The sequence below is a fragment of the Osmerus eperlanus genome, chromosome 4 (assembly GCF_963692335.1).
Source record: "Osmerus eperlanus chromosome 4, fOsmEpe2.1, whole genome shotgun sequence".
NCBI lineage: Eukaryota > Metazoa > Chordata > Actinopteri > Osmeriformes > Osmeridae > Osmerus > Osmerus eperlanus.
The window spans coordinates 7,844,950-7,856,013 of NC_085021.1; the positions used below are offsets into that span (position 1 = coordinate 7,844,950).

The 11,064-nt window shown below is 46.0% G+C and overlaps 1 protein-coding gene and 1 long non-coding RNA gene across 2 annotated transcripts; both read left to right on the forward strand.

Moving 5' to 3' along the window:
* Positions 1–2,709: 2,709 nt before the first annotated feature.
* LOC134018517 (potassium voltage-gated channel subfamily A member 3) lies at positions 2,710–5,257 on the forward strand. Its single transcript, XM_062458500.1, has one exon. It carries the CDS (start codon positions 2,954–2,956, stop codon positions 4,520–4,522), a length of 1,569 nt encoding a protein of 522 aa, XP_062314484.1. The 5' UTR covers positions 2,710–2,953; the 3' UTR covers positions 4,523–5,257.
* An 851-nt stretch (positions 5,258–6,108) lies between these two features.
* LOC134018518 (uncharacterized) lies at positions 6,109–9,457 on the forward strand. The gene is made up of 3 exons (XR_009929946.1): positions 6,109–6,481; positions 7,783–7,858; positions 8,381–9,457. It is a non-coding gene; the product is annotated as an uncharacterized LOC134018518 (long non-coding RNA).
* The last annotated feature ends 1,607 nt before the right edge of the window (positions 9,458–11,064 follow it).

The window sequence follows — 11,064 nt, forward strand, 5'->3', positions numbered from 1 at the left end:
ACCTGCAGGAAGCAGATGTTGCTTTCCAGCATGCATTCAGCCATCCTTCTGGCTTACCAGGGAACACATACCCATCCCTGTAACTTACCAGATAACCATCCCTGTAACTTACCAGATAACCATCCCTGGAACTTACCAGATAACCATCTCTGTAACTTACCAGACACATACAGTATATTGGGTACCTGTACCCATCTTTCCAACTTACCAAGGCACTGTCGTGGAAATTTGGAATACAGTTAGAATGTGTGTGTTTTATATATGAGGAATGTGTTTTAAGAGAAGTTTAAAGTTGGTTGAGTAAGCTTGATACAGTGAAAGTTGAAACAACTCCATTTGGTAGAGATGCCATTTGCAGTTTATGACACCTGGGAAGGATGAGACAGCTGGTCTGGAGACAATGTGGATTCAACTGTATTGTTATTGTGATCTGAGGGAGCAGTTTAAGATGGATGAACTGATCAAGCTGCTCTGACCCTTCCTGTTACATGGGTGGTGTTAATTGAATACTTGTTTGAAGTTGCCCACACAAAGGACAGTTGACCATTTGACTGATCAACTCCTGTGGTTTTACTATCTACTGGTTTGGGGAGAGATGCCACATCAAAGAACTGTGGGACACTTGGTATGGAGTCAAACTGTCACTGAGCAGTGCTGACCAATCACAGAGTTTGATACATAGATGGATTGACCATCAGAAGAACCATTTGATCTAAAGTTTATATAAGGCAGGGTTTTAGGGTTGTTCTTCATCACTCTTGCGAACGACCTGTGACTAGCACCTCCTTCGTTATGACTGATCACAAAGTACTTTGTTAATTCTTAATTTGTACAAGCAAAATAAATGTATTGAAACTGCCATCTCTTGACTATTCAAATCTACACAGTGCCACTAGAATTCTGCCATTACAGCACCTATCTCCATCCTTCTATATTAGCTCTGTGTGGTGTTTCTTCCTGTGTGGTGTTTCTTCCTTTGTGGTGTTTCTTCCTATGTGGTGTTTCTTCCTGTGTGGTGTTTCTTCCTGTGTGGTGTTTCTTCCTGTGTGGTGTTTCTGCTCCCTGCTTTCTCCCACTTGTTGAAGCTGTGTGTGTTTGAATGTGAGATGTTTGCAGACTTACGTAAAAAGCTTCAAGGTCAAACTGCTGGTTAGACAACAAACTGGAGAAAGAAAGTATACCTAGAAATTGTCTGTGAATAACTTTTTTTTAGCAACATGGCAGCTCTTTTTTTCCTGCTTGCTTTGTAACCCTGAGTTCTGCTAAGTAACATCACATATCTGATGCACTTTCTTATTCACATACACACAAACACACACACACAGTCTCCCCAAGGTCTGTGTGCAGAATACATTCATCAGTCAGTCGTCCTTCAGTATATGAATGTCTGACATTTTCAGATCTTGCCGTGAAAAAGCACTAAATAACTTTTTCTTTCATAACTTCTTGAAATGATGATGTGCATTGACTGATGCACTGGCACCACATATATTTGTAAGGTATTGTAAAACACTCCAAAGTGATGTGGATACTTTCATAAATTGTATGATCTATTATCTTATATTTAAGCTAGTCCTCTTATTGAGACTTCTGGACAGATCATTTAAATTTCGATCTAGGTTAGCCTACATTTAACAATTTGTTGGATTTATTGCTTGTTTTAAAGGAGGCTACAGTACATAACGAGTGCCATGTGCAGGTTTAATGAGAAATATTTTACAAAGAGGTGGCCATAAGAGTCTAACATAGAGTCAGTAACATGTCACCGTGTTTGGTGAGAAGTCGAATAAATAAAATAAAAACGATGACTTAAGTGCCCCTTTTTATTGGAACGTGACAAATAAATGAACATAAATGCTGGCTGTGACTATTTCAGCACCATGGACAGGGCACCAAACACTCCCCTCGCGATGCCTCAGGACAGACACACTGTCTCTCTCAGACACACACAAACACGTGCGCGCTGGTGGTGTAAATCGGGGATGCGAGATTGAATGTTGAATATGCAGCGGTGGCATATCGCTTAGCCTAAATATTTTAGATGAATAGATGGGGCGGGCATCCCTCAAAGATAATCCGCCTGAGCACCAAATAGACATGCTTTAGGTGGGAGCGGCGGGATTATTCCAGTCCCTCTGAATACCTGTGTGATTCTAGGAGATTATACTCTGACAAGGGCGCCTTCAACCCTGTGCATGCACAGTATTAAATATGTCAATGTTTGAACAATAACCAACATTCTGTCTGTCCCTCTCCCTGCGACCTTTGCGTTATTCGCTTTCCGTCCTCACTTGCTCTGCTTCACCATTATCACCTTGCACACACTCACACACACGCATTCATTTTTCGGGTAATCAGTGTTTTTTTAATTAAATAATACACCTTGTGATTTTCTTTACAACATATTCCAGATCATGTCTATTGCAGCAGGATAATCCTCTTATGGGTTGGGTGGGCTCACCAGAAATACCCCGAACGAAAAAGTATGTCAAAATAGAACTCATGTCCCTAAATGTGCAAATCGTTTAATGATCTGAATATAACATTTTCACTCTTTCAGATCAATGAATGAACACAATGATTTTCTGCGTTATAAACTGATGTAAATCGGATGTGTGTGTGTTCTAGGTGGGCACGCCCAAAGGGTGGCGTTGGGTGACGCGCGTCTGAGGTTCCTTGTTTATGTCTGTGCGCGCACCGATTGGAGGAGTGGTGAGGAAGGTGCCCACCACCAGCGCGCCGTGGGCGGGCGTAACACGCGTTTATAAACTCAGCTCTCGCGCCGTGGGCGGGAACAGCAACTGTAGAAAGAGAGAGAGTGAGAGAAGGACAGAAAGAGAGAGTGACGGCGGTGGAGAAGAGACAGGCGGTGGCAGGCGGCGGTTGTTGCTAACAGGGGCTCGCGGAGGGGGCGCGGCTGCCCCTGTATGCGTCTCCATCCCGACGCGCGCGCATGGACGACCACCTCAGCCTCCTGCAATCCCCCCCGCCGAGTGCAAGCAAGATCCGGGGCGACACACTTGTGAACCACGGTTACACCGAGACTGAGACCGGCGTGATGACGGTGGTGGCGTGTGACAATATGCTGGAGGAGTCAGCGGCTCTCCCGGGTCACCACTCTCTGGACCGCTACGAACCGGACCACGAGTGCTGCGAGAGGGTGGTCATCAACATTTCAGGCTTACGCTTCGAGACCCAGCTTAAGACCCTCTCCCAGTTCCCAGAGACTCTGCTGGGAGACCCCAAAAAGAGGATGAGGTACTTTGACCCTCTGAGGAACGAATACTTTTTCGACCGAAACCGTCCAAGTTTCGACGCCATCCTCTATTATTACCAATCGGGCGGACGCATTAGGAGACCTGTCAACGTGCCTATTGATATCTTTTCAGAGGAGATCCGGTTTTACGAGCTGGGCGAGGAGGCCATGGAGAAGTTTCGGGAGGATGAGGGCTTCATAAAGGAAGAGGAGCGGCCTCTGCCTGAGAATGAGTTCCAGAGACAGGTGTGGCTGCTGTTTGAGTACCCGGAGAGTTCGGGCCCAGCTCGGGGCATCGCAATAGTATCTGTTCTGGTCATTCTCATCTCCATAGTCATATTTTGTCTGGAGACATTACCAGAGTTCCGGGATGATAACAAAGACCCAATCACCATTGCGCCGGTGATTAACGGCACACTCCCGTACATCACCAGCCCATTCTCGGACCCCTTCTTTGTTGTGGAGACCCTGTGCATTATCTGGTTCTCTTTTGAGTTGCTCGTGCGCTTTTTTGCGTGCCCGAGCAAGGCCACGTTCTCCAAGAATATAATGAATATAATTGACATAGTGGCTATCATTCCATACTTTATCACCTTGGGCACCGAGCTCGCCGAGAGGCAAGGTAACGGTCAACAGGCCATGTCGCTGGCAATCCTGCGCGTCATCAGGCTTGTCCGGGTGTTCCGTATCTTCAAGCTTTCGCGTCACTCCAAGGGGCTCCAGATTCTAGGCCAGACTCTTAAAGCAAGTATGCGCGAGCTCGGCCTGCTCATATTCTTCCTCTTCATTGGAGTCATTCTTTTCTCTAGCGCCGTGTACTTCGCAGAGGCCGACGACCCTGAGTCCGGGTTCAACAGCATCCCCGATGCTTTTTGGTGGGCCGTCGTCACCATGACTACCGTGGGCTACGGTGACATGCACCCCGTGACCATTGGAGGGAAAATAGTTGGTTCTTTGTGTGCCATTGCCGGTGTGCTGACCATCGCCCTGCCTGTGCCCGTCATTGTATCCAACTTTAACTACTTCTACCACCGCGAGACGGAGGGTGAGGAGCAAGCACAGTACCTGCACGTGGGCAGCTGTCAACCCCTGGCGGACACGGAGGAGCTGGGGAAGACTCGTTCCTCTTCCTCACTGAGCAAGAGCGAGTACATGGTGATAGAGGAGCAGGGTGCGTTCAAACAGCAGCCAAACTTTCCCACGACGACACAAAACAACTCTCAGAACTGCATTAATATCAACAAAAAGATCTTCACCGACGTTTAGTCCTATAAACTCTGACCGTGGACGCAAAAGACAAATATGATATCGGATATGAGTCGGCTGGTGCAGCACTTGGGAAATAAATGTGGAGAAGCTGCAGAGAGACCAATGCAAAGCTAGGGCTAACCCTCAGCATTCAAAGTCCGCGAGCTGCCTCGTTTCATTCACAGAATATATGGTTTTAAGTCACTATTTCTCTCTCCTCTGGTTGTATAAAGGCATATGTGTTCATGTAGTGGACCTGATGTAGAGTCATCTTTTTATCTTCACACAGGGATATCCGACACCGCAATTGTACTTACCCCTGTTTAAAACTTGGTGAATTTACCATCAATTAGAGGCGCAGTTACATTGTATCTGATTTTCCAGATTGTAGGCGTTGCCTGCAAGGGGCTCATCATTCCTGTAGCATTCCAACATGACAGACGGGGCTGATGTAGTACATTCATCATAACATACTGTGGTTTACCTGTAGACTATTTGGTTACTTTTAAATAAGCCTAGATGTGTTTTAAGCATTACTGTGCAAACAGCAAACCGTAGCTCTTTCATCTCAAATATGGACAATTTTTGTCTATTGCCTTTATTGTGCGTTGCAATCAAAGACTAGTAAGTATGTCACTGTGTAAAAGTAATATAATCACCTGCCATTTGTGATTGTAATAGGCTAGATGGAGTAGCCTATAGGTGTATAGGATATAAGCTGGCATCACTGTTTGGAAAGCGGACAAATGCAAATATTTTTTTTTTGCAAAGGAACATGTGCGTTGTCTCATTGTAGACTACAAGCAAAAATAAATGACACACACACGCATACATTCAGCGACTTGAGGAAGAGAACCCGCCTTTCTCTGGATGCCTCTAATATCGCCAGCTGTGATTGTCTCCATGGCGACTGTCGTTTCCCCAGTAACCCCAGCCATCGTTGCCATGGCATCCCTGTTTCCACAGTAACCTTCCAGATGGCCTGGAAGCTAGTCTGAAGATCCCCATCTCGATAAGACACATCTTTGACCTCTAATAGGAATGTCTATGCCACACGCTGTGCGTGCGTTCAAATAAACTGTTTTGACTATCTTGTGCCACCAAATCAATTCTTCAGGTCAACGGTACCACTACGAGAGTGACATTGAATTTGACTGTTATAAAGATCAACTGTGCTGGAGCGGGTAATGAAAATCATTCAACTGCAAACTCAACCAAACCTGACCGCAAGGAGAGATGAAAAGGCGCACGGGCGCGAGGAGAGATGAAGAAATTCGACGTGGGAAATTGTGAATGGGAAGAGTACTATTGAATGGGAAGGGAGTTGTCTGCGTGCCTGGATGTCAGACTGACTGCGTTACCCCGTGCGCTCACCAGAGGCTGCTGTTCCCTTGCTGTTAGGAGCTGGTGAGTATAGGAGAGAGAGAGAGAGAGAGAGAGAGAGAGAGAGAGAGAGAGAGAGAGAGAGAGAGAGAGAGAGAGAGAGAGAGAGAGAGAGAGAGAGAGAGAGAGAGAGAGAGAGAGAGAGAGAGAGAGAGAGAGAGAGAGAGAGAGAGAGAGAGAGAGAGAGAGAGAGAGAAAAATGTTCGAAAACATAGATTTATAGAGTATATTCTTGTATGGATTATAATATTTTCGGGGAAACCCAATTTAATAGGCCATTAATTTTTCCAGCCAAAAATAGAACTCTAGCGTCAACACGTTCCAATCAAATGAAAGATGCAGCCTAGATTACTGTCATTCGGTACTCGACGCGATGTCAAGGGTTTCCTTTGTATTATCTGTTACTGCCATTCTATCCTAGATGACCTTTTCCTTCTCACTCATATCTGTCCTTGTGTGTGTTTGGTGAGAGTGTGTGTTTCAGTACCCTGCCCCACTTCTTTCTCACCTTCAGCTGACTTTGTCTCAGTGGGGAGTGGCTGTGCCAGGGCAAGCGCAAAGCTGCCCCCCTGTGGCATGTTACTGACAGAACAGGTGTCCCCCCTCCCAGCACACACACACACGATGGATGGATGGGTACTGCTTTCTCCTGCCTGAGAAACAGCAGTAGGGACTGTCAGGCTAATCTATCTCATACTCGAAAGCCTATGAAATCATAGCGGGACGTTTGTCATCTTTTTCTGTTCGATAAAAGGTAGCTTTATTTCACAGGCTCCAAGGAGAGGAAGCTATGTGAACCCTATGGACTAGATCAGGATAATGAAACCGTTTCTAAATGAGGTCATCCTTTTGCTTGTTAATCCAGGAGCCTTTTCACATATTCATGTATTATTTTATTCCACAGTCCAACATGATTTATTGTAATAGATCTCTACATTTGCCCAGCTCAAAGACCAGTAGCTCTGGTTAACTCAGCAGTCTGGTTGAGGGCTTCCAGATCCGTCGGTATTCTTCTGTGTTCTTACGCAACAAATGACGACGAATCATTGTAGAACGGCGTAGAATGCTTGCCTATTCTCTTTCAAAACACCGTTGTCATGTCCACTTATGGTTTCCCCTCACAGGGGTTTCTATGTGTGAGTGTGTGTGTGTGTCTTTAATTTATTCGGAGACATCCTTCAACATTTGAGTTGAAGTGGTCTTTGTTAACCTGGCGGGCTGATGGTCTGTACCATTTAGGCTGGAAGGCTTTCTCTTTCCATTAGCATCTCTGAATGAGTTGACCCTAGAGGTCGCAGTGAGGTCACTCAGTATCACCTCCATGGAACCAATCCCATTCATATATAACCTCTAACCTTGATATATGAAATCTATGTGCAAAATTCTTCAGTTAGTGTTTTAATCAAACACTAACTCCCTCCCCCCACCCTCCCCATCAACTGCCTTCTCCTCCCCATCTCTCCTCCCCATCTCTCCTCCCCATCTCTCCTCCCCATCTCTCCTCCCCATCTCTCCTCCACATCTCTCCTCCCCATCTCTCCTCTCCTCCCCATCTCTCCTCCACATCTCTCCTCTCCTCCCCATCTCTCCTCCCCATCTTTCCTCCCCATCTCTCCTCCCCATCTCTCCTCCACATCTCTCCTCCCCATCTCTCCTCTCCTCCCCATCTCTCCTCCACATCTCTCCTCTCCTCCCCATCTCTCCTCCCCATCTCTCCTCCCCATCTCTCCTCCCCAACTCTGCTCCACATCTCTCCTCCCCATCTCTCCTCCCCATCTCTCCTCCACATCTCTCCTCCCCATCTCTCCTCCCCATCTCTCCTCCCCATCTCTCCTCCCCATTGCCATTCCTCCCCACCCCCTCTTCTTCCTTCCCCCTGCCCCTCCTCTCCCCAGTGGAGGTTACAGTGTTTACGTTGGAGCGTATGCATGACTGCTAACGAGACAGCGGGGAGCAGAGGGAGCATACGAGGTGTGTTACAGCCACCACTGAGCTGGGCGACAGGAGCTGTCTCTGAAGCCTCTCTGTCTCTCTCTCTCTCTCTCTCTCTCTCTCTCTCTCTCTCTCTCTCTCTCTCTCTCTCTCTCTCTCTCTCTCTCTCTCTCTCTCTCTCTCTGTCTCTCTTTATCACTTCCTCTCTCTCTCTTCCTCTCTCTGTCTCAAATGTACTTGCAGGCTTTTTGAAGCACCTCATTCCTGTGTTAGACACACAGACAGACAGACAGACACACAGGCACACAAGCATCCATGCATGTCTGCGCATGACAGAATACAGAAAGGGCGGACGGTCTCTGACAGGCAACATACGTGTTTTTCCCTCCCTCTCCCTGATGTACAGACCCGTCTGACGTCATGAAGAGGAATGCGTTCAGATTCAGTTTGCTTCTCTTCCTGTGTGTGTGTGAGACACCCTCCAACTCCCTGGATCCTAACCCCCCATCCCCCTCTCCCCCTCTCCCCCTCCCCCCCACCCCCCCTCTTCTTCCACACCAGGGTAAAGGCTGCCTTGGACGTGACCTCAGCATCCTCACCCCGCCCACAACCCCCTCCCCAGAACAAGATGGGACCCCCAAACCAGGACCCCAGCACCAGGATAGTACTACAGGAACACAGCCAATGAGACACTGTCATCTCAACCAGACTCTGTACTGCTATAGCCATGGCGATCCTTCTGGATCCAAAACACTTCTTTTTCCAGAATTCCGGACTATTCTCTATCTAATGGTACTGTGTGGGACAGTATGAACCTGTATAGAGTTAGGTTGAACTCCAATAAGCAGTAAATGGAATTGTCTGCGTTGTGTACATGACAGAAGCATGACTCTATAGAACAACACCTATTTTGGACTGTTAGCCACATGCCTTTGTTAGCTCTTGTGCTCTTGTATTGCGAACATGTGAAATATACACTATCGCGTAAGCTGACTGTTTTATGCTACATGCTCGGGTGCACACTCATAACGAAGGGGGTGCTAGCCACAGATCGTTCGCAAGAGTGATGAAGAACAACCCTAAAACCCTGCCTTATATAAACTTAGAACAAATGGTTCTTCTGATGGTCAATCCATCAATGTAGCAAACTCTGTGATTGGTCAGCACTGCTCAGTGACAGTTTGACTCCATACCAAGTGTCCCACAGTTCTTTGATGTGGCATCTCTCCCCAAACCAGTAGATACTAAAGCCACAGGAGTTCACCAGTCAAATGGTCAACTGTCCTTTCTGTGGACATCTTCAAACAAGTATTTAATTAAAACCACCCATGCAACAGGAAGGGTCAGAGCAGCTTGATCAGTTCATCTATCTTAAACTACTCCCTCAGATCACAATACAATTGAATCCACATTGTCTCCAGACCAGCTGTCTCATCCTCCCCAGGTGTCATAAACTGCAAATGGCCATCTCTACCAAATGGAGTTGATTCAACATTCATTGTATCAAGCTTCTTAACCTTTTCATGTTCCTGTTAAATTTGCCTGAAAACGCCTAAACAGCATACCCAAAGTAAATTGGAAGCTGTTCTTGAACCATTTGGAGTACATGCATGTAAATGATCTCTTTTGAAAGCTGACACTCTGAAGTTATGTCCCCTGTTGTCAGGACCCCTGTCAGTCCTTCTAGTGTTGAGTAATAGAAGCTTGAACACAAGGAAAGTGAAAATTTCTATTTCCGCCTAGATTTTGTTTTGAAAACAGAGGCCTGAATAGGCCTAGAGGTGGTAGGTATTATCTGGAAGACTAAATTGGACCACAGGTTGAAGCCTTACCCAATTCAAATCAAAAGTCAAACATAATACCACAATATATTCATATTTGACACATGTTTTTATAAGAGTACATCCAGGAATTTTCTAAAAGGGTCTTTTGGAGACTCCAAAATGACCCTTTGTAACCAAGGTCAAGGTCAAATAAAAAGGTATTATTTTTCATAATTGTTATCTCTGGCCCATCTCTGGTACTTAGAAATATCATATATAATAGCTAAATCCCTAATTAGTAATACTGAAACACAAAAACTGAAGCATGAACACATTGGAGTGCTTTATCTGATTCCAAGGATTGGCGCACAAAGAACACTGATTCTGTCAACCATATTGCGCAATCGACTGTTATTTTGAAGGCTCCACAGACGCATACAAATGAGGTATTGGCATTTTCAGCTAGCTGTCAGCTACAAGGCTAACGAGCTAATTTCAGAGCCAGTCGAAGCCAGTTCGAGAAATTTGTTTAGAACCAGTGTGGGGGGGGGGGGGGCGGGGGGCAGGACGCACAGACCTAGTTGGCTTTAGAGGGCTGTCAACGGGGCATGGAAGCTCCTATTGGGTCGAACAAGGTGTCAATCAAAAGGGGAGGGTTCAACGGACATTTTGAGACCTTCATTTTGTAAATACTCCGTTGATAAATCGGAGAAAATAACACTTTTATGTGAACAAGTTGTTTCTTCCGTCGGCTAACTTGCATAATGAAACAAAGGATAATGGCTATTCATGAACGTAAAACATTGTATTTGGACGAATTACTTTACATGGTTAGATACTTTGAACCCTTGGGACTTACGCAGATCAAGTTTTGATGGCATGATTTGCACACCTGGACCTATTTGAACAACTTAGGGTGAGTACAACTTTTTTCTTTGGCATTGTTGAAGGAATGTTCACCGGAAAAAGACGTTGACTTTGCTTGCTATTGCGACTTGATCTTGAATTGGTTTATTTCAATGGAAGCACAAGAATCGTAGCTTTCCAACGATGTATAACATGTGTAGCGTCTAAAAAATATATTTTTTAGAATTTAGTGCGTCGTAACTGAGGAAGGGGGAGGCAGCATTTTTGTCTCGCGGGCGAAACAGGAGCGTAAACAGGTTAACCAACTTTAAACTTCTCTTAAAACACTGTATTGTAAATTTCCCACCACACACACGCGCAAACACACACGCACATGTACGCACACACACAGCCACATGCGCGCACACACACCCATCCATAGGGTACACACAGGTCCTCCCTTAATGGTGCTGTCATCACCTCACCTCATGGTCACCTCATGGTCAGAGTGATGAGGGCTTGCGTTGGGGGTGAGGAGGCATTTGTCATGTTTGGTTGCGCCATGCTCTCGCCAATAGGACTAAGAGAGGTTACGAGAGGTCATAACGAGAGGTTTGCTGTTAATCTTCCATCTTC